The sequence below is a fragment of the Oncorhynchus masou genome, chromosome 15, assembly GCF_036934945.1.
Source record: "Oncorhynchus masou masou isolate Uvic2021 chromosome 15, UVic_Omas_1.1, whole genome shotgun sequence".
Lineage (NCBI taxonomy): Eukaryota > Metazoa > Chordata > Actinopteri > Salmoniformes > Salmonidae > Oncorhynchus > Oncorhynchus masou.
In genome coordinates, this window is record NC_088226.1 from 9508580 (window position 1) to 9532952 (window position 24373).

The 24373-nt window shown below is 42.4% G+C and overlaps 1 protein-coding gene across 2 annotated transcripts; it reads right to left on the reverse strand.

The window, feature by feature from the left end:
* Nucleotides 1–7561: 7561 nt before the first annotated feature.
* On the reverse strand, nucleotides 7562–22817 carry LOC135555547 (transmembrane protein 184B-like). Of its 2 annotated transcripts, XM_064988069.1 has the most exons (10): nucleotides 22379–22817; nucleotides 18232–18468; nucleotides 17000–17165; nucleotides 13874–13964; nucleotides 13598–13673; nucleotides 13400–13491; nucleotides 12858–13027; nucleotides 12562–12756; nucleotides 12077–12103; nucleotides 7562–11656 (listed from the first exon to the last, which is right to left on the reverse strand). In XM_064988069.1, the coding sequence occupies exons 2-10, from the start codon at nucleotides 18463–18465 to the stop codon at nucleotides 11430–11432; spliced, it is 1278 nt and encodes a 425-aa protein (XP_064844141.1). In that variant the 5' UTR covers nucleotides 18466–18468; nucleotides 22379–22817; the 3' UTR covers nucleotides 7562–11429. The 2 variants fall into 2 exon arrangements, with proteins under 2 accessions (XP_064844141.1, XP_064844142.1); XM_064988070.1 differs by lacking the exon at nucleotides 12077–12103.
* Between the last annotated feature and the right edge of the window lie 1556 nt (nucleotides 22818–24373).

Genomic DNA, 24373 nt, shown 5'->3' on the forward strand with positions numbered 1-24373 from the left:
TCTAAATGGTTTCTTTCAACTTAGCAATTTCTGCCTCTTGTTTTTGTCTCAACTCCTTCTCTGTTTTTATCTTTTCCTTCCTCTCCTTCAGTATTCTCGCTTGCTCCTCCCTTAGGGCCTGTACTTTATGGAACATCTTAATGGTGTAGCAACTCCCTCCATTCACTTTCACCATGATGTTTATCTTACCCAGGAGCTCCGTGACCTGAGCGTGGCGTCTATCATTGCTCTTAAGTAAATGGTACACTACATGACCAAAAGTATGTAGACACCTGCCCGTCAAAAATCTCATTCCAAAATCATGGGCATTAATATGGAGTTGGTCCCCTCTGCTATAACATTCTCCACTCTTCTGTGAAGGCTTTCCACTAGATGTTGGAACATTGTTGTAGGGACTTACTTCCATTCAGCCACAAGAGAATTAGTGAGGTCGGGATCTGATGTCGGGCATTAGGCCTGGCTCTCAGTCAGCATTCCAATTCCTCCCAAAAGTGTTCGATGGGGTTGAGGTGAGAGCTCTGTGCAGGCCAGGCAAGTTCTTCCACACCGAACTCGACAAAGTATTTTTGTATGGAACTTGCATTGTGCGCAGGGACATTGTCATGCTGAAACAGAAAAGGGCCTTCCCCAACCTGTTGCCACAAAGTTGGAAGAACAGAATTGTCTAGAATGTCATTGTATGCTGTAGCGTTAAGATTTCCCTTCACTGGAACTAAAGGGTCTAGCTCAAACAATGAAAAACAGCCCAAGACCATTATTCCTCCTCCACCAAATTTTACAGTTGGCACTATGCATTCGGGCAGGTATCGTTCTCCTGGCATCTGCCAAAACCAGATTTGTCCGTCGGACTGCCAGATGGTGAAGCATGATTCATCACTCCAGAGAACGCGTTTCCACTGCTCCAGTGTCCAATGGCAGCAAGCTTTAAACCACTCCAGCCGAGGCGTGGCATTGTGCATGGTGATGTTATGCTTGTGTGCGGCTGCTCGGCCATGGAAACCCATTTCATGAAGCTCCCGGCGAACAGTTCTTGTGCTGCCGTTGCATCCAGGAGCAGTTTGGAACTCGGTAGTGAGTGTTGCAACGAGGGACAGACAATTTTCATGCGCTTCAGCACTCGGCGGTCCAGTTCTGTGAGCTTGTGTGGCTTACCACTTTGAGGCTGAGCCGCTGTTGCTCCTAGACGTTTCCACTTCACAATAACAGCAATTACAGTTGACCAGGGCAACTCTAGAAGGGAAGAAATTTGACGAACTGACTTGTTGGAAAGGTGGAATCCTATGACTGTGCCACGTTGAAAGTCACTAAGGTCTTCAGTAAGGCCATTCTACTGCCAATGTTGGTCTATGAAGATTGCATGGCTGTGTGCTCGATTTTAATACACCTGTCTGCAAAAGGTATGGCTGATGTAGCCGAATCCACTAATTTGAAGGGGTGTCCATAAATGTTTGTGTGTGTGTGTGTGTGTGTGTAGGAATTAATGCCCATGATATATATTATGTATATATATAATGTATGAGTCCCTGCACTTCTGAATTGTGTGGTGTATGTCGTTCCTCGCTGTTTTAACAAACTCTCCAATGATCTTTCATTTTGAGGTCATCTCCTCTAGTGAACAGTACAATGGTGTACATGGACGTGTTGTATTCAAACATCTTTCTGGATCATCACCTGTTTCATCTCATCTCCTCTTGAGTGAAGCGTCCCACAGTTAGGACCAGGAGAGAGACATTGGGCCAAGGAGCAGCCATAGAGATGCATTTACCAATTTCCTTCATGATTTCCACATTATCCACTGTTGGGCAAAACAGCCCTGAAGTGTCAATCACTGTTACAATGTCTCCCATTGATGTCAGCCATCTCCTTCTGGCACTCAAAGGTGACTGATCCAGCATAGACATCTTCCTTGAACACGTCTCTTCCCAGGATGGTGTTTCTAGTTGCACTCTTCCTAATGTCTTCCCCAGCAGCACTCTCCTGAGACTGGTGGAGTGTGGACAATCTCCCTCGTGGCCGAACAGGATACATTGTTTACTACACATGCAGTTCATACTAGCTGAAGATTAAGAGATAGCTGTGGCAGAAATATTGGTCATGTTATGTCTCTTTAAGTAGCAAATTGTCAACTGAATTATAATGAGATGAGCCATTATTAGGGGGTCATGCAAGCTTATGACAAGTCTTACAGTCCATTTAAAACACATCATAAGGATACAATATGGTTAATGAAATGTTTGCCTCTTATACAGTATATACACAGCAATATATTTTTGACAAACTGTAAGTTGATAATGATGCTGATCAATATTATAAATCAATGCATTGCCATCTATTGATATCCTTCCTCCATAGACCCTAGAGGCGACCGACTTTTGGACGCAGTAAGAAATCCATCGCTATCTGCACCCATTCAACAAAGCCTAGATTTACATGTTTATTACTTCTAAACAAAATACCTTTTGGGGGGGTCTCATACGCTTAAAATTTGGTTGTGATATTTGAAAAATAACTATTTGGGTTGCAGCAGTTGCTATCTAGAATAGTAACGCTCATTTACATAATAAGCTGTAGCAAAAGCTAGCCAAAAGTACATTTTACTGTTTGAAGTTGGTGTTTTTGAAGTATAATGCAGTTGATTTGCGATGATGACACACAGTATATTAAGCAGGACATTCAAAAGTAGTGTGAAATGCACTCATAAGCAACATGTAAAAAGAGGCGTTTTTCCGGCGTTCTATAAGAACTTCCCCGTCTTTCGACACCAACTTGCACGCATCGCCCTCGTGCGGCAATGTTTGCAAACACATGAAGCGGTTGATCAGTATGATCAAAATGTATCAGCGCTCGAAGCCCCGTATTTTGTGCTTGCCAATCATTAATAGACATTAAAATACTTACATTAATTTGAATCTATTATATATTTTCGTACATTTTAACATCTATTTACCTGTTGTTTTTGAGCTTCTCCAGAGATCTGATAGTCATCCTCATGTTCTCCATCTCTGTGTTACAGTAAAGTGATAGATGTACATATAGATGTAGGATCTTCATTTTAAAACGTATAGTGTATTTGAGGTTTAAAAAGGCTTCTCAAGTTTTATTATTTCCACTTTGCAATGTCAGACTTGATTTTCCTCTTATGTAAAATGTATGGACTTTACAAAAATATTTCCTATTTCCTGTTGCTGAAGGATTATTTTCCTGCTGTAGCAAACTGGCTAAAATGTAAGATCCTACATCTGTACATGCAAGTATGTACTAGTCCTAAAGCGTCTCTCTGTGTTCCCTATCGTTTTCTCTACAGCCTGGAGCAGAACTGGCACCTCTGAGCTATGCCTTGACTGATATCGCCTCCTGCATTTTTGGATTGTCTCCTGACTGCCCTCTAATACATATTTTCTCTTGGCTCTCTGTTTGGTTTTGTGCTTCAACATAACCATAAAGTCATTGACCTCTGAACTCAGTATATTCTGGATAGTGTCTTACTTTCTTTCCTCTTCATCAGTGAGTTGAGCCTCTTGAGGTGCTCCATACAGAGCAGGCAGCTCCACCAGAGTGACTAAGCGTCTATCTACCTTTCCCTGTCTCTTCATACACACTGAGCAGGAGGTTCACTCTGGGCTAAACTTTGTCTGACCCAGTTGGTTGTGTAGAAGTTTTCCAAGCTCCTCTTTTCCCACACAGAACCAAGTTCACTATTGCAGACATTGGGAAGAGAAGATAATCAGATCATATTTCTAATTTAAACGATTCATTTGGATTACTTTACAAGCTACTGAAACATAACTAAGGGTACCATCTTTGTTAAGTTCTACACTCTTTGGTGAGACAGTGCTTCACAAAGTAGGTGGGGCCATAGTATCCTTTTATCTCTCTATTGGTGTTTAAAAAAAATAAAATGTCACTTGCTGCTTTTTTGAGCCTTACTGACGATGCCCCCTCTTGTGGGGTGTATATGACACTTTCGAAAGGTTTGGTTAGTGTTTTTCCAACAAGGATGTAATAGTCTACACAAACTCATAGCTATGAAGAACAGTTTCATAGCAGCCCTACTCTAGTCCAGGGGGTATGTGGACCAGGTACTGCAAGCCAGATCGAAAGGATTTTTAAAAATTACAATTTAAATAAATATTACTAGCAAAAACAGATTAAATGAATTTGGCCAAGGTTCTGTGGAACAAGTTCAGAGGATACAATACAATATTATTAATCTAGACTTGTTTATACTGTATTATTGACTGTATGTTTGTTTTACTCCATGTGTAACTCTGTGTCGTTGTATGTGTCAAACTGCTTTGCTTTATCTTGGCCAGGTCGCAATTGTAAATGAGAACTTGTTCTCAACTTGCCTACCTGGTTAAATAAAGGTGAAATATATATATATATATTTTTTAATCTACAATATAGGCTACCCTGGGATGCACAACTTGGCCTGTGAGGCTCACCAGGATCCACAGTACTCCATCAATAATAGTGTTCAACTCAATACTTCTTGTATTCCTTAAAAATGCGTTTTTTCATTGTAATTTAAGCTTTAAAACTGTTCAAATGTTTCTCTGCCCCATGAGAAAATGTGTAGAGTTGCAGGAAGTTAGTTTTAAACTTGCAAAATGTTCAGATTTTTGAGGGGGTCCCTGATGAATTTGCTTTCGCAAAGCGGGTCCCCAGCTCCAAAAGGTTTGGGAATCCCTGCGCTAGTCTACTCACTATATTTCTTCTGCATCGATTAGTCGAAACAAAACTGAAATACAATATCTCAACGACACATTAAAGCATTGGCATGGTTGACTGAATAAGACCTGTATGAAAAAATACACTCACCGGGTAAAGGGCTTAGGGAGGCTATATCTTAATGTTCCCAAACTGCTATTGTAACAGGGTTGGTTATGTTTCCACTTGCCTCTAAAGAAATTTGTATTTAATGTTCAAGCATTCTTATTGGTTAGTTCATCTCTGATGACAATAAGGCATGTTGTGATTGGCCCCGCTTGCAGATAGGGGGAGATCGTGAACGTCAGGTCTCCCCAGTATGAAAATGTGATGCAAGGGGAGGTCACGTTCTGAATACTGTTTTCTATTTTCTATTTTACAATGTGTACAAGTTTGCTGTACGTTACTGATTTATACATGTGTGGGTATATGGTACCTGTTAGGGATTGAGGGGCTTTCTGGGATGTGCTTTGGCATATGATTGTTGTAAAAAAGTGTGTTAGCTAGCATACACCAATGTAATGGTCACATAAGCCACTGCTAACACAGTTGTCTTCATGCTACAGATTTTGCCATCGACAGCCATCAATACCGTTAAGCCCTGCACAAATAACGTGCTGTTTCCTATTTAACAATACCGTTAAGCCCTGCACAACTAACGTGCTGTTTGCCATTTAACAATACCGTTAAGCCCTGCACAACTAACGTGCTGTTTCCCATTTAACAATACCGTTAAGCCCTGCACAACTAACGTGCTGTTTCCTATTTAACAACAGAAATAAATGCTCAACTGGGACCACTGGCCGAAGTGATTTATTTTGAGAAAACACAACGCATGGAGAGTACATTATACATCTGTTACACTATTCAACTTCTTTGCTAAAACTGAACTTGAACTTCAGTTTTTATTCCCTCGTTCTCAGTTGTTTTTGTTGTTGATAAATCAAACCTTCATTTCATGATAGCCAGCTATAAGTGCCAACTGTTACACAGACACGTTTCTTTTCAAATCAAAGTTACCAGGACCAGAAGGAGAATATTTATTTCTAGCTTGCTACAGCCTTTTCTCAGACAAAGGAAGATATTCATAATTCAAAACCACTGTTACTACTACTGTTTAAAAATAAATAAAATACCATAGGAGACGAGACTTCCTCAGGTGTTAATTTACAGTATTTTCTCTGAGGCTACTGCAATGACTACCGCCCTGTAGCACTCACATATGTAATCATAAGGTGCTTTGAGAGGCTGGTTATGGCATGCATCAACTCCATCATTCCAGAAACCCTAGACACACTCCAATTTGCATACTGCCCCAACAGATCCATAGACAACGCAATCTCAATTGCATTCCACACTGCCCTCACCCACCTAGATAAGAGGAGTACCTATGTGAGAATGCTGTTCATACAGCTCAGTGTTCAACTGGGACCCTGGGAATGAACACCTCCCTCTGCAAATGGATCCTGGACTTCTTGAAGGGCCGATCGAAGATAGTGAGGGTAGGCAACATAACCTAGCTAAGCTAAACCTCAATACGGGGGACCCACAGGTGTGTGTGCTTAGTCCCCTCCTGTACTCTCTGTTCCCCTCCAAGCTCATCACCAAGCTTAGGACCCTGGGAATGAACACCTCCCTCTGCAACTGGATCCTGGACTTCTTGAAGGGCCGACCGAAGATAGTGAGGGTAGGCAACATAACCTAGCTAAGCTAAACCTCAATACGGGGGACCCACAGGTGTGTGTGCTTAGTCTGTTCACCCCACGACTGTGGGCCACGCACGACTCCAACACCATCATCAAGTTTGCTGACGCCACGACGGTGGTAGGCCTGATCACCGGCGATGAGGAGACAGCCTACAGGGAGGTGGTCAGTCATCTGGCAGTGTGGTGCCAGGACAACAACCTCTACATCAGTAAGACCAAGGAGCTGATACAGGAAACGGGGGGCATGGCCCCATCGAAAAAAATCAGAACATTTTGCAGTGGAGCAGGTCGAGAGCTTTTAAGTTCTTCAGGATTCAAATCACTAAGGACATAAAATGGTCCACACACACGCACAGTTGTGAAGAAGGATCGATAGCGCCTCTTCCCCCTCAGGAGGTTGAAAATGTTTAGCATGGGCCCTCAAATCCTCAAAACGTTCTACAGCTGCTGCATCACTGCTTGGTATGGCAAGCAGTGATGAACAGCTTCTATCCCCCAAGCCATAAGACTGCTAAATAGCTAACAAAATGGCTAGTCAGACACAGATCTGAATTGACCATTGTATTTATTAAACATTTTGCACTGTCTCTATGCACACTCACGCGCCAACACACAGAACATGCACACTTTTATACTGACTCTACACACACTTACATACAATCTTCATTTACGCTGCTGCAACTCTGTTTATCATACATACTGATGCCTAGTCAAGGTATCCCTGTGCATACAATATCTACCTCACTACGGTATCCCTGTATATTGTAAATATGGTATTGGCACTGACCCTATATTTAGTTTCTTACTTTCTTGTGTTCTTACTTCTATTTCTCGTGTTTTTGTTCTCCCCTGTTATTTTTAGTACAACATTGATACTAATTACTGCATTGTTGGGTTTAGAGCTTGCAAGAAAGGCATTTCACTGCACTTGTGCACGTGACAAAACTTGAAACTTGGCGTCGAAACAGAACAACTATATTGCCTGGTAGCATCATACATCTTCTCTGTATAGGGAAGTGACCAGCTCCAAAAAGTGGCACTTTAAGCTTTTTATGCAGCCAACCTAAAAATGAACAAACGCAATATCAATCAATCCCACTGACTCTTCTCTCACTCAACACACACTAAAGGACCAAATGAAAATATTCAATTTTGTCTGTCTTTTTATTTTGCGGTTGTTTAAACACCACAAAGACAAAAAATTGCATCAGAATCTATTAAGCAGAATAATACCAATATACAAATGAACACAAAAGTATGAAACAAAATAATATAAGGAATATGGAGCAGAGACGATACAGAAGTAAGCATTGTGCTTTATCATTATTATACCCACCAATAAACATATTCCATTATCTAGTTCAACTTTATACACAATATCCTGTCTTGTACAATATCCTGTCAATATCCTGTTCAGGAATAATATATTCATTTTAATCAAAAGACACAGCATAGGGCACATCATTAAAACAATCACTTAAGTGTATGTAGCCTATACTTAACATTCAAACCTATGACATATACAGTAGCAGTCAAAAATTTGGACATACCTACTAATTCCAGGGTTTATCATTATTTTGACTATTTTCTACATAATAGCTTAGATGTCAAAACTATGAAATAACACATACGGAATGATGTAGTAACCAAAAAAGCGTTAAACAAATCAAAATATAGCCACCCGTTACCTTGACAGCTTTGCACACTCTTGGCATTCTCTCAACCAGCTTCATGAGGTAGTCAGTCACCTGGAATGTATTTCAATTAACAGGTGTGCCTTGTTAAGTTAATTTGTGGAATTTCTTTCCTTCTTTAATGCATTTGAGCCAATCAGTTGTGTTGTGACAAGGTATGGGTGGTATACAGAAAATATTTGGTAAAAGACCAAGTCCATATTATGGCAAGAACAGCTCGAATAAGCAAAGAGAAACGACAGTCCATCATTACTTTAAGACATGGTCAGCCAATCTGAAAAATTAAGAACTTTGATAACTTTCTTCAAGTGGAGTCTCAAAAACCATCAAGCACTATGATGAAACTGGCTCTCATGAGGACCGCCACGGGAAAGGAAGACCAAGAGTTACATCTGCTGCAGAGGGTAAGTTCATCAGAGTTACCAGCCTCAGAAATTGCAGCCCAAATAAATGTAACAGACACATCAACTGTTCAGAGGAGACTGCGTGAATCAGGCCTTCATGGTCGATTTGCTGCAAAGAAACCACTACTAAAGGACACCAATAATAAGAAGAGACTTGCTTGGGCCAAGAAACACGAGCAATGGACATTAGACTGGTGGAAATCTGTCCTTTGGTCTGATGACTCCAAATTTGAGAATTCTGGTTCCAACCACTGTGTCTTTGTGAGACGCAGAGCAGGAGAATGGATTGATCTCCGCATGTGTGGTTCCAACCGTGAAGCAGGGAGAAGGAGGTGTGATGGTGTGGCGGTGCTTTGCTGGTGACACTGTCAGTGATTTATTTATTTATTCAAGGCACACTTAACCAGCATGGCTACCACACCATCCCATCTGGTTTGCGCTTGGTGGGACTATCATTTGTTTTTCAACAGGACAATGACCCCACACACCTCCAGGCTGTGTAAGGGCTAATTAAACAAGAAAGAGAGTGATTGAGTGCTGCATCAGATGACCTGGCTTCCACAATCACCTGACCTCAACCCAATTGAGATGGTTTGGGATGAGTTGGATCGCAAAGTGAAGGAAAAGCAGCCAACAAGTGCTCAGCATGTGGGAAATGCTTCAAGCATTCCATGTGAAGCTGGTTGAGAGAATGCCAAGAGTGTGCAGCGCTGTCATCAAGGCAAAGGGTGGCTACTTTGAGGATTCTAAAATGTTAATTATATTTAAATAAAAAATGTGGTTACTACATGATTCCATATGTGTTATTTCATAGTTTTGATGTCTTCACTATTATTCTACAATGTAGAAAATAGTCAAAATAAAGAAAAACCATTGAATTGAATAGTAACTTTTGGTACTGTATTTATTGGACCCTGTAGAAAAGTTTTTTTTAACCGGAAGTGGACCCTGGGCATGTGAGAGGTGGGTCGCGATTTATGAGAATACATCTATAATAACACACCATTTATTTTTAATTTGGGTCGTTAGAGGAAGATTTGAGTCACGGGAAAACGGTAAAATTTCTAATTTGTGTTTCGAGATGAAAACATTCAAGAACCCCTGCTGTAGAAAAACACTTCCCTCTGGTAGTCAAATATTTTTTATTTTTTTATTTTACCTTTATTTTACTAGGCAAGTCAGTTAAGAACAAATTCTTATTTTCAATGACAGCCTAGGAACAGTGGGTTAACTGCCTGTTCAGGGGCAGAACGACAGATTTGTACCTTGTCAGCTCGGGGATTCGAACTTGCAACCTTTCAGTTACTAGTCCAACGCTCTAACCACTAGGCTACCCTGCTGCCCCAAATATGGGTAGTGTTCCTATTTAATTTTTTTTGTAAAACTGCAGCTTTGGAATTGACAGTTCATTGAGAGATTTTTTTATGAGTAAAACGTTTCAAAATTATCTGTGTGTTGTCTTCAGCAAAAAGACCTCTCAAAGGAAAAAATCAATGAGGAGGCTAGTGACACTAAGCAGCAACATAGCAACCCTAACAAGACAAGAAAACAGACATGTTGATTAAAGCAGGTATATTCAGGCATAACTGAAGTATATTAATGCTGAAGATAGCCAAGCTTTGCCTTGCCTATGTATTCAAAGAAACTATTTCTGCTCAACAGGCTCCTCTCAGAGGCTGGGCTGGAAATCTCTCTGCCTCTTGCCACTAGGGGGAAGAAATGCTTGGTCCCCATACCCTTTGACAACTTCACAGAGTTTCTAAACCCAGAGGTGCAACATTGAAGACTTCCAGGAACGCTTGCGAAACAGACCAGGCTGAGGTTTGAGATGAGAACAGTGAAATTAGTTGTTTATTTTCTCAATCTAAAGACACAATCTAGATTCGAGCCAATGTCTTAAGTAGTTGAACATGTTATTACTCCAGCCTTGTGAAAGTGACACACTGACAAGTTTAAATTTTCATCCAAAAAAACATGATCAAAAGACAGCCTTTGATTAGACGGTCTGCACATGCGCAGTTCGGGCGCGATATGACCGTTACACCAACCTGATGGTAAAAACATGCCTGATCTGTGCCGCACATAATGCCCCAATTACGGGATTCTAATCCTGTCTGCTGTGGCCGGGTCCAGCTCTGCTAAGAAGCAAGTTCCTCTTTCATCTGTAATCCGCGTGAGCGATGTTAGTCGCCCACACCAAACCTCTGTCAACAGCTGTTCCCTCAATACGTCATTAACAACAACTATAACATTCCGGGAGACACCCCAAATGACCCCCAAAATCCCCCAATTATATTATCCTCACTGTACCTTCCAACACACACTAACGCACATCATATAATAATAACCTCCCTTCATAATAGATTCGTTTAAAATGAGAAGAACACCATCAGGTCAATAAACATCAAAATATACAGTGATTTCGGGGTCCCTTAGTGTCTTATCCAAGTGAGTCTGAAATCTAAATTTTATGTTAGAGGGGGTCCTGCTGACCAAGCGGGATCTCCCTCTATTTGGCAACATTTAAGCAAGAGGCAGAGCTGGCAGGAGGGTGAGGGGGGATGCTGTATTATTTCAATGGCACTCATGTCAATGGCATGCACGTTGGTGAGTGTTTCTCTGTCTAGTAGGCCTTTGTAGTGTTAACACACAGCCTGAAGACACCTGGGAATGGTCTATGCACATGTGTGTGTATCTGTATTGATCCATATTGGCAGGGGAATGTGGCAATGGACCCCTACGCAGTAGGTTGCTTGTATTGTCAATATAGACTGAGGAATATGAGTACTATGTTCATGAAGTGGATCAGCCAAAGGACTCAAGCTTGTCGATTTGGTACGGCACTATAGTAGAGTCCATAAAGCCCCTCCCGTCTCCACCTCCCAGTAGTACCACCGGTCGGTGTGTAGGGGGGCTCAGAACTCATCGTCGGAGCTGAGCAGCAGGGTCTTCTCATTGTCGCGGGTGCTGAGGTTGCTGTGGCTGCGGGACACTGGCGCCCCTCCGCGCTGCTCAAGGGTGGACTGCTGTGTGTACTGCTGGTAGGCCGGGGAGAAGTTGTGGATGGCGTCCTGCACCATGTCTCCGGGGTTCATGGTCTCCTTCAGACTGCTGGAGATGCTCTTCATTGGGGCGCAGCGACCTGCCGGGAGAGGATGGAAATAAAGGGAGGATGAGGGATAATGGAAGAAAGAGTGGAACCCTACAGTGAACAAACCTGAATGCCATGAGTAAACAAAATGGAGGATCACATAATACTACTGAACCAAACAGACAGAAACAGCCAGTGGAGCTCCTGGTGCATTGCAAGGGGAGAACTCATACACACCACAAAATAATACATTGATAAAAGCAGCACATACTGTACAATAATGGCAATACAAATGTATGACAGCACTGAGGACGCTCAAAATAAATTGTTTGTACAAAATTGAACTCTATATCTCAGAAACAGTTAAAAATAATAGAATAACAAAATATGAGCACATCACAGAAATGGAGTCAACCAGAAAGTACTGTGGCAGTGAGAAGCCAAACACAGCTGAGCTAGTGGTAGACCTACCGTACTGTCCATAAATAGGAAAGGACCCTTATAGTGCAGCACAGAGAGACAGATAGAGAGAGGGGGGGGGACATAAGAAAATATATAAGGATGAATATTGAACAATAAAAAAGGAGAAGGGCGAGAGAACAGAACAGGAGAATAAAGAAGTGATAGAAGATAAATGAGAGAAGAAAAAGGATTCAACAAAAGAAAGATTTAGCAAAAAACCGCAGGAGTGGAGAGAGAAAGGGAGAATAAAAGAGAGAAAGAAACATTTAGAGACAGAGCAGGTCAGTGGAACAAAGTCACTGAAATAGACTTGAAGAGCAACCATGTAGAACCAGTGTCCTGAATCCTCACTGAACACAGTTCCAGAAACATAAGCAACTGCTTGTGTCATTTAGTCAGGGACACACTAATATGCTAGTGATGACTTGATTTCTTTTTACTTTAACAGTTCTCTCTCTAATCTGCATGGATAGTTCCTCCCTCTGTATCCTTACCGTAGGAGTCCAGCCTCTTGTCCATGTAGACCTTGTAGGTGAAGGCGTGGCGCAGGGCCACAGCGGCAAAGAACATCTCAATGCAGATGATAAAGTTCTGGTAGCCGGCGGCGACCGTGCCCTCCCCAACTGACACTTCGGGAGAGTTGATTTTAGGGATGGCTCCACACTTCTCCAAGATGGCCAGCAGCATACCTTATCTCCCAGAGAGAGAGGGAGAGAGAAATCGAGGAAGGAGGATCAGAGTACTATCTATGATACATTGCGTGTGTGTGTTGATCAAGAGGTTTCCTTACCCTGCCAGAAAGAGAGGAAGATGACAGACTTGACCATGAGGAACTTGAGCATGGGGCTGTAGGGGACCAGCAGGTTGCGGGTGGCGAAGTAGAAGAGGAAGAGGGCGTAGAGAGACAGGCTGACAGAGAAGTTATAGATGATGGTCACATACAGGTATCCACTGGCCACACTGGAGAGAGAGAGAGGCACAGCCAGCTATCAGAACAGTGTCAACACATAAGGATGTCTTAGCAAGGTCTTATTTTAGAGATTACGTAATATAATTCCTACTCTGAGATGCTTGACAACTACAACCCAGACATTTCGGTGAAAACAGATTTACAGCCAGAATAGTGTAAATGTAAAAAAAAAAAACATCTGTGAGAACAAACAAATAACATTTAAACAGTTCATACAGAAAAGTACATACTAGTAAAGATATTATAGACAAACATGAATCCTCTGTGGCTTTTGAAACAATTTACTGAGGTCAACACAGGTTAAGCAAATACTCTGATATAGTATAGAGTAGAATGAGTGAGTGTCCCATAGCCCTACGTACTTGAAGTCTCCATCTCTGTACTTCCCAAAGGCCTGCAGGATGACCGTGATCATGGCCATCAGAGGCTTCACCACACAGAACTGTAGAGTGGCCTGAGAGAGAGAGAATATGCAATGAGAATATGTAACTCTGTGTTCATATGTAAGGGTTTCAATGGCATCTGGCATATGATGTGTGAGAAGAAGGCTTTCACTATGCCTGTTTGCAGAATCGGAGGAACCCAATGGAGTAAGTTCTTCCCCAGAGACAGCAGGTGCCGTACACACAGCTGGACCTGTAGACAGCCAAGACACAAGCATTTGGTAGTCTGTGTTCTTAAGATCCAAATCGCATGAAGAGGTTCAAACCATACAATAAAGTATTGATACACATTACTATTCTGCAGTTGTGGGATGGTTGAATGACATTCTTGGATTGTACATGAATTGTCTTTATTTTTTATAAGAGAGGACAAAGAGTGATAGAGAGACTCACTCAATGGGCTTTCCTCTGATCTCAGCCATGATGGCGCTCTCCCCTCCAAGGTACTCATAACACAGGCTGAGGAAGTTGTAGATCACAAACGCTGCAGAGGAAACACACAAACACATGTAAGCAGTGTCAGAGAGTTGAGAATATGGGGGTAGTTGCCACTATAGCAGTCTTTCGGTTAACCCAGCAAAGCCTTCCTTTCCAAAATCAATCCCCAAAACAATGTCTGTCTGTCTGTGTGTATTTGGTCTTTTTGGACTCTGAGCATCCCTTGAGAACCCAGAAACATTTACGAGAAAGAACACTAACACACAGAAGTAACCATTTTCTATCTAGAGGCATTGGCCATGTTCCTCTCTACAGTATTAAGGCCGTGGTCCCGATTTCCCATGAGCAGAATGCTGATGTGCTGTGTCAGTGCATGGGCCAGTGCAGAAAGCAAAACAAGATGAGAGACTGAGTCATTGTCCCCAATGGCCTCTGGCTAAACCGCCCTCCATTCTAGCTTGGATCAACATCGCTCTGTCCCCCTGTGTGCACACAAAGCTACCCTCCCCCACTCTGTGTGTGTGTGACAACGTGTATTCCAGGGATTCCCATATATTGATATCCATCCAGCTGAATGTTTAGTCCAAAACTATTCAGTTACCATCCTATTTAACACCACATGTACAGTACTGGTATAATCTAATACGCGCCTGTTTATTTGAATCCATTCATTAGCATAAATGATTTATCTAAGAGATTTGAATGGTTCATAGAGATTTCAATTGATTTGGAAATTAAATAAATTGCTTCAAATGAACAGAGCACAGTGGTGGGTCCCGACTCCTTGGGACAGACGGGAGAGTTGAGAGAAAATCCTCTCGACAGACTGAATCACTTCCAGTTTGTCGGGGCAGAAGAGGCTGCAGGACTTCTGTCTCTCCTTTGGCTGTGAACACTGTTATTGGTGTCATTGACTGGGAGGAATGTGGTTTCAGCTGCTGTCCCAGGTGTTCAGGCAATGCTAATTTGAGGGTGGTGAAGCAGCTACAGGACAAATCAATCCTGAATCTTTCCTGCTCTTTCTCTCTTTTCTGACATTGGAAACTCCAGCCATAAAGGACCCCTGCCTATTCCATTTGCTTTCCTTGTATATTGTATTTGCACACATATCGCTGCATATACAAGCATGCATGTATAAATACACAACATCAGTGTGTGTACTTTGCTGTGTGTGTACTTTGCTGTGTGTATGTGTGTGAGAGAGAGAGAGTGTAACTTTATGACAGCATTTTGGCCCTCTATATTTAGCAGTGTGGAGCCCTGGGGCCACAGCTGCTGCCTGTGGGGTGTGCCATGTGCTGGAAGGGAGAGCCCACTGTGTGCAGCCTGGCTGAGCTGTCAGCTCCCCAGCCGTCAATCCATGCGCTCCCAGCACTCACACACATCATACAGTACACACACACACACACACAGCATTCTCTCACGCATCATAGACTCACACAACTCTCTTTGACACAAGGCATACAAAATGTGCAGTGCAAAGCACTCATTCATGCATTGAGCACACTTTCGCACTGAGGTCCCCTTTTCCCCACAAACAGACATATGGTTGTACATTGTACATACAATAGAGTTTGTCAGGTATAATTTGATGGCAGAGACCGGTAACCAAGGGGCACACCTGTCTGTATTATGTAACCACTGTAACAAAATGATAATGCCAATTTCTGTTGATGTTACTTCTGTTGAGATACAGCCGGCTGGTACAGAACAGCCAGACAATTTATCTGTTCATAAGTGAGTGGTTTCTAAAACTCTTCTTAAGGCTTCAGTCGTTTGCATGCTGTTGCTAGGGAACAGGCTTCCCCTCCCCAGCAATCCCAGCAGGCTTTGGAAACAACAAGATGGCCACAAAGAGGCCACTCTCGTAAAGGCAGAGAGACCGCAAAGCCCATCTGTCACTGGGGACAGAACAGATTCCCACACACTAGTTACTATGACCAGGGGTTGGAACCGGTTCAGAGAACAGAACTGAAAACTGGAAAAGAACGTCATTTTTCAAGGAACAAAATCAGAAGCGGGAACGAAAGTGATCTATTCTTCTCTGGAACAGAACCATTATTTTAAAAGCATGGGGACCGGTTAATAACATTTTTTTAAGTTCCACAAAATAAACAAAGCCTCCCTCTATCAATCAGAAACTTCTTCCAGTGTCGTCCTGCTAGAGGTGTGCCGAGTAGTCGGACAAAACGAGTATAGTAACAGATATGGGTAATTTTCTGGATACGACTCGATCAGAGTATTTTTTGTAAATATCTTCCTCATGTCAGTCAAGTGAGGTGCTACATGGTCTAAATAACTCAACTGACCAGCTTGCCTGTGTGTAAAGAAAAGGGCTGGCTGTACATTGATCCTGCTACTCTAATTGGATAGAGTGAAGCTGTATTTCTCTGTCCACACGCATCATAATTTCACCCGATCACTTTCACTTCTCTGTTATGGTCTGATCATTCAGACTGCTGCTGCCTCCTGTTAGCCTGCTACTATGATACATCAAATGGAAAGGGTGTTTGGTATTAAGCTATCAATGTGCATAATATCTAACAAGCAGGGCGAGGGTAAGGGAAAAATATGAATGGAGTCATATCTCCCTATCTAACTTAAAGCATCAGCTGTCAGAGCAGCTTACCGATCCCTGTACCTGTACACAACCAATCTGTAAATAGCACACCCAACTACCTCATCCCCATATTGTTATTGATCTTCTTGCTCTTTTGCACCCCAATATCTCTACTTGCACATCATCATCTGCACATCTATCACTCCAGTGTTAATGCTAAATTGTAATTATTTCACCCCTATGGCCTATTTATTGCCTTACCTCCCTACTCTTCTACATTTGCACACACTGTACATAGATTTTTCTATTGTGTTATTGACTGTACATTTGTTTATGTGTAACTCTGTGTTGTTTTTGTTGCACTGCTTTGCTTTATCTTGGCCAGATCACAGTTGTAAATGAGAACTTGTTCTCAACTGGCCTGCCTGGTTAAATAAAGGTGAAATAAAATAAAAAAATGTAAAAACACTATTTTAACAGGTAAGAGTCATACACCATTGACAGGGTGGGAAGGTTCTCACCTTCGTAGCAGTCGCGGACCGTGTCAAAGTAGACGTAGTACTCTTCGTTAGTGAAGAAGAGGAGGCTGAGCCACGAGTCAAAGGCGTAGATGGGAACGATGAAGAGGATGCGAACTATGTGCCTCTGCTCATTGGGAGAGCTGTAGTAGCGCAGGTGCATGTAGATCTGTCAAAGGGAGAAAAATAGGGAAAGATACATAGACAAGAAAGAGAAGGACAGAGTGAAGAGGGCATCATTTAATCTCAGCTCCTAAAGGAGCTGGCTAGATTATAATGTGCCTCATTGTAGGATAATAATTTAAAAACTATAAACATGGCAGTTAAATAGACAATGGAGTGAAAGGGGGGTAATTGTGTTTGAATATTCAACAGCTTCCTTCTCCCTGAGAGGGACCACAGCTCTGTCAACGTAAGCTTGCTAAAAATGGGCTAGCTGAAACAAGTGTCTCATGAAATCAATGCGTTTTCAGTAGGGCTCAGTGACTGACTTTGTGGTCCTGCCCACATCCTGGGGAGAGCAGTCGACATCATGCGTGTGTGTGATGAGTGGATATGTGTTGTGTTTTTCCATTCGGATGAGCAGGCTCTGTCATCAATACCTTTTGTCTATTTCATCCTGTCCCAGGTTCCCACTTACACAAAGCTACACCTATCACCTTTCCTGGCCTGGACACACACACCTTTGGTAAAATAACAAACAGTAGGGTGTTCGCACACAGAGCACCGTACCCAGCTTTGTTGCTAGGCAACAGCCCCCCGCTCTCTGATGTCACTGCAGAGCTAGGTACACCTGTTGTCAGAGCGACGGCTCATCTTTAACCCTTTGTGTGAGCAGCAACACACAATAGAGAGGAATCATTAACCTGGGCCTTTCAGTAGCTCTGAACCTACAGGAGGTTAGTGGTCTGCAGGCAACATGACTACATATTTGAAGACCTGCCACAACTACTTTATCATGGCTGAACAGCCTGAGGTGTTCCAGAGTGCATAATCAACCTGGACATGGCAGGCGTGAGGAATCTGAAGGGATGCCTTGATATGCTTCTGCAATTTGATTTGTGCATACTGAGAAAACTACTGGAGGCACTAGGCATCCATCTTATGTAGCAGTGAGACCACACGAACATATGATTTGAGTACAAACAGTTCAAGCATATGTTAGATGCAGCATGCAGAAAAACATAGGAGTGTGTGTGTTTGTATGTGTGAGAAAGAGATCACTAGCCCCTTACCTGGTGGCAGGTTATTAGCAGGGCTGTCCAGACAAAGAACCCTGACACGGTCTGGGCAGTGGAGGTCATGAGGAAGTATGGTTCCTCAGGGGTCACCAGGGGGGTGTCTGGCACCCAGGAGGCGTTGGAGCCCGACGGGGCCGCTGTGGTTGGGGACCCTGGGGCCATATCGGCTGGGGAGTCATTTTCCATCCGATCTGACAGGGGCATGCCACGTCTCCACAGCTCCTCCATCCTCTGGAGGGAGACAACAGGGGGATATGGTGGGTTTTGGGTTTTCCGGATATTCACAATCACATTAACAGAAGTAGCTAAATATGTAGAAAAGGTGGAGCTCCATTAAGGAACAGTGTGCCTCCTAAGGGAACAAAACCCTAGTTTCTTTCAAGGTTATCGAACACATCACACATGGATGGTTGTCTCGGGCATACCAATAAAAACCTATTACTTTATTCAATTGAACAATTAAAGCTGAAACTAACATCCTTGTGGACAGAGAAAATCTGAATAAGATATGGAGAGGAGAGAGAAAGAGAAAGAGGGGAACCAGAAGGAGCTGAGTGGGGGGGGGAGAGAGAGGGGAACCAGAAGGAGCTGAGTGAGGGGGGAGAGAGAGGGGAACCAGAAGGAGCTGAGTGAGGGGTGGGGAGAGAGAGAGGGGAACCAGAAGGAGCTGAGTGAGGGGGGAGAGAGAGGGAACCAGAAGGAGCTGAGTGAGGGGGGAGAGAGAGGGGAACCAGAAGGAGCTGAGTGAGGGGGGGGGGGAACTAGAAGGAGCTGAGTGAGAGGGGGGGGGGGACCAGAAGGAGCCGAGTGAGGGGGAGAGAGAGAGAGAGAGGGATACCAGAAGGACCCGAGTGAGGGAGAGAGAGAGAGGGGAACCAGAAAGAGCCGAGTGAGGGAGAGAGAGAGGGGAACCAGAAGGAGCCGAGTGAGGGAGAGAGAGAGAGAGGGGAACCAGAAGGAGCCGAGTGAGGGAGAGAGAGAGAGGGGAACCAGAAGGAGCTGAGTAAGGGAGAGAGAGAGGGGAACCAGAAGGAGCCGAGTGAGGGGGAGAGGGGGATGGAAGTTGAGAGAGAATACGGGGACAGAGTGAATCAGTCAGTCAGAGCAAATTGGCGTGACATGGGCTGAGGGCCCACTGACCCAAATTCTCCTTCTCCTCTCCTCCTGGTTTGAGAGCAGGGGCGAGCGTAGGAGAGCCACAAACACATCTCTATTGAGCACACTGAAGGACAGACTGGGTATATCAGTGCCAGTGGGACATACAGTTGAAGTCAGAAGTTTACATACACCTTAGCCAAATGCATTTAAACACAGTTTTTCACAATTCCTGACATTTAATCCTAGTAAAAATTCCTTGTCTTAGGACAGTTAGGATCACCACTTATTTTAAGAATGTGAAATGTCAGAATAATAGTAGAGAGAATGACGTATTTCAGCTTTTATTTCTTTCATCACATTCCCAGTGGGTCAGAAGTATTCATACACTTAATTAGTATTTGGTAGCATTGCCTTTAAGTTGTTTAACTTGGGTCAAACGTTTCAGGCAGCCTTCCACAAGCTTCCCACAATAAGTTGGGTGAATTTTGGCCCATTCCTCCTGACAGATGGTGTAACTGAGTCAGGTTTGTAGGCCTCCTTGCTCACACACACTTTTTCAGTTCTGCCCACAAATTTTCTATGGGATTGAGGTCAGGGCTTAGTGATGGCAACTCCAATACCTTGACTTTGTTGCCCTTAAGCCATTTTGCCACAACTTCGGAAATATGCTTGGGGTCATTGTCCATCTGGAAGACCCATTTGCGACCAAGATTTAACCTCCTGACTGATGTCTTGAGATGTTGCTTCAATATATCCACATAATTTTCCGTCCTCATGATGCCATCTATTTTGTGAAGTGCACCAGTCCCTCCTGCAGCAAAGCACACCCACAACATGATGCTGCCATCTCAGTGCTTCACGGTTGGGATGGTGTTCTTCGGCTTGCAAGCATTCCCCTTCTTGCTCCAAACATAACGAAGGTCATTATGGCCAAACAGTTCTATTTTTGTTCCATCAGACCAGAGGACATTTCTCCAAAAAGTACAATCTTTGTCCCCATGTGGAGTTGCAAACCGTAGTCTGGCTTTTTTAATGGCGGTTTTGGAGCCAGTGGCTTCTTCCTTGCTGGGTGGCCTTTCAGGTTATGTCGATATAGGGCTCGTTTTACTGTGGATATAGATACTTTTGTACCTGTTTCCTTCAGCATCTTCACAAGGTCTTTTGATGTTGTTCTGGGATTGATTTGCACTTTTCACACCAAAGTACGTTCGTCTCTAGGAGAGAACGTGTCTACTTCCTGAGCGGTATGACGGCTGCGTGGTCCCATGGTGTTTATACTTACGTACTATTGTTTGTACAGATGAACGTGGTACCTTCAGGCGTTTGGAAAGTACTCCCAAGAATGAACCAGACTTGTGGAGGTCTACAATTTTTTTTCAGAGGTCTTGGCTGATTTTTATTTTATTTTCCCATGATGTCAAGCAAAGAAGCATGATGTCAAGCAAAGAAGCACTGAGTTTGAAGGTAGGCCTTGAAATACATCCACAGGTACACCTCCATGACATTTTCTGACATTTTCCAAGCTGTTTAAAGACAGTCAATTTAGTGTATGTAAACTTCTGACCCACTGGAATTGTGATACAGTGAATTATATGTGAAATAATCTGTCTGTAAACAATTGCTGAAAAAATGACTTGTGTCATGCACAAAATAGATGTCCTAACAGACTTTCCAAAACGATAGTTTGTTGACAAGAAATTTGTGGAGGGTTTAAAAATGAATTTTAATGACTTCAACCTAAGTGTATGTACACTTCCGACTTCAACTGTATAGCTAATGAGAGGAATTTATTGAATGACAGAAAAATTGTTAACATTTATGAGATTGGTTTGAGTCTTTCAGCCATCAGCAGCACATGATCAATTCTCAAAGTCAGCAAGGTGACTGACCCCTATTGCTCATTAGGTCAGTAATACTGATGTATTGCAAAGTAGCCAGATAGCAGTTTTCTAATGGGAAACTGTGGGCTAAGTGACCAATAGAAAGATGGACAGTAGATTCTCCACAGCCTTGTACTCAATCCTGCATTAGTGATGCTAACTAGGTAATGTGACCGCTAGATGCATCAGTCTGGCGTCCAATGATGGCAATAACCTAATCATTCAGAATAAAACTGATTTAAAAAAGGGATTAAATTAATATGCATGGCTAAATATAGGCAAGTCGTGGCCATGGGTGACTCATGCTGCTGGACGAAGCTTGCTGTATGAATTACATTTGAGGGGGCAGTTACATTTGAGTGTCACACTCGTTTCACTCAAGTTGGGTTTCTCAAGTAACTATTGGTTCGTGATAAGCATAGACTATTGACTGATGACTATTGAGATTGAATATCAACAATATGTAGGCCTATTCTTCATAGGCCTAGAGAATGAATGCCTATTTATAATGTGATTTTTCCATGACACAAATACTTAATTATTCAAGAAAAAGGGAAAGGGTTGAGACAGTAGTAAAGAATGAAAGTATTGGTCAATATTGATGGCTTCTAAAAACAGCAAACATGTTATATTTATAAGGTATACTGCTGTTCAGTTGTAATTGAGAGCCATGTCTGGTGCATTTCGTTTGGTTCAATGACCAGATAATTCATATAGACATGACAGGGGAGACTCCATCAATTCCTGCTGACTGAACCCGAGGGTGTATTTCATAACATCTGTTGTACTTTGACCTAAATCCTATCAGTCATCAAGCATCGGCTTTTTGACATTGATGCCAAAATGAAAACGAGATAAATTTTTTGCAGTTTTCCTCTCCAGATATACTAAAGGCATAACATACTAAGGAAAATATAGGGCGTTGCAGTGAGAATAAATTAATAACATAATTTCCATGCAAAGACTACATTAAAAAAACAGCAGCTTCCATTTCCATAATAGAAAAAAAGGCAACCAAAACCTCTTTACGGATGATTTCAGGAGCTGAAACAGGAACTGAAATTACAACTGTGTCATCAAACGAAAGGTACATTCGTCGTTCGTTTGGAAACAGTTTATTTCTATCCGTTCTGAACACAAAAACAGTGCGAGCGGTGGCTTACCTGCCTCTGCTGCAGTTGTTTGATTTGTGTACACACTGCGGCTGTTTGAATCCAAGCATAAATGTATCCTAAATACGTTTTTAGCTACGACAGATACACATTCATAAAATAATTCATACTAAATTTAAATCACTGCAATATAACGTCAGGTGAGAAACCAATTTAAACCATGTTTACAGTTGTATCTAGTTCGCTAGCTAACGTTAGCATCGCTAGTTAGGTAGCTGCTCGCAAACTCTTCAAATCCTAGGCAAATACAAACTTTTGTCTGTACTAATAGTCCATCTAATGTAGAAAAACTTTATTCAGTCACTATCATTTCAAAATAGCATTATCGGGGAACGCTCGTGAATTCGGCTCCGTTCTTCCCCTGTATCTCTCCTAGCGATTCACTACGCTAAGATTTTACAGTAGCAGAACAGCGAAACTCCTCCACCGTTCCTGCTTTCACGCAGGCGCAGTAGCTTCATCGCCTTGAGCCACTTTCCCATGATGTAACTCGTATATGCCAGCTGGTCTTGCATTGTTGTACAAACCCAGATTTCAAATATTTGTTTGTGTATGAATAATTTACCAGGTAGTATAAAGTTAATTCATTCAGTAGCGTTGTTTTCATTCGAATAATATTACACATTTCATTGTAAATACATACGTCTTATTAATGAAATAATAAACGCAATTACTTAGCTCCTCCAAAATAACTTGTCACAAAACATTTGGATAATAGTTTCCCCATTTTAAAGTTGATTGGTATATCAAAGTGAAAGAAATTAAGGGCCAACCAAGCTTTCTTCCATTCAATTTCAGTAATATATCCGTACCAGAAATGCTTTACTTAAATATTAATTAAAATCTATAGAATTAGTCCATGACAAGAACAATATTTTCTTACATAATTTCAAAAATGTAAACCCTGATCCTTTTAAAAATGTATCTGCAAATTGAATGTAAAATGTTTATTAATCCTGACATTTTCATGTATTCAAGTGTAGTGACTTTTATAAATATGTACTGAGATGTCTCATTACTATATTGACAATTTAATTAGAATTTTGAAAAAAAGCATTTCAGACCCAGTCACTCCTCCACAGTCCCTTCAAATGGTCCCCTTTTAGATACAATAACATGCCATTTCCCAAATGCAGTCGTGGCCAAAAGTTGAGAGAATGACACAAATATTAATTTCCATAAAGTTTGCTGCTTAGGTGCCTTTAGATATTTTTGTCAGATGTTACTATGGAATACTGAAGTATAATTACAAGCATTTCATAAGTGTCAAAGGCGTTGGGTTTTTGTTTGTCCACCTGCCTCTTGAGGATTGACCACCAGTTCTCAATGGGATTAAGGTCTGGGGAGTTTCCTGGCCATGGACTCAAAACATCAATGTTTTGTTCCCAAGACACTTTGTTATCACTTTTGTCTTATGACAAGGTGCTCCATCATGCTGGAAAAGGCATTGGTCGTCACCAAACCGTTCCTGGATGGTTGAGAGAAGTTGCTCTCGGAGGATGTGTTGCTCTCGGAGGATGTGTTGCTCTCGGAGGATTCTTTATTCATGGCGGTGTTCTTAGGCAAAATTGTGAGTGAGCCCTCTCCCTTGGCTGAGAAGCAACCCCACACATGAATGGTCTCAGGATGCTTTACTGTTGGCATGACACAGGACTGATGGTAGTGCTCACCTTGTCTTCTCCGGACAAGCTTTTGTCCGGACGCCCCAAACAATCGGAAAGGGGATTCATCAGAGAAAATGACTTTACCCCAGTCCTCAGCAGTCCAATCCCTGTACCTTTGGCAGAATATCAGCCTGTCCATTATATTTCTTCCTGGAGAGAAGTGGCTTCTTTGCTGCCCTTCTTGACACCAGGCCATCCTCCAAAAGTCTTCGCCTCACTGTGCATGCAGATGCACTCACACCTGCCTGCTGCCTTTCCTGAGCAAGTGCTGTACTGGTGGTGCCCCGATCCCACAGCTGAATCAACTTTAGGAAATGGTCCT

Bases quoted from the DNA above. Each gene is read 5' to 3' on its own strand.
- LOC135555547 (XM_064988069.1), bottom strand. From the start codon at position 18,465: ATGGAGGAGCTGTGGAGACGTGGCATGCCCCTGTCAGATCGGATGGAA. The intron at 13,965-16,999 runs GTGAGAACCTTC...TTTCCTCTGCAG, and splicing joins GGTCCGCGACTGCTACGAAG to CGTTTGTGATCTACAACTTC. The intron at 12,757-12,857 runs GTAAGGAAACCT...CTGGGAGATAAG, and splicing joins CTTCCTCTCTTTCTGGCAGG to GTATGCTGCTGGCCATCTTG.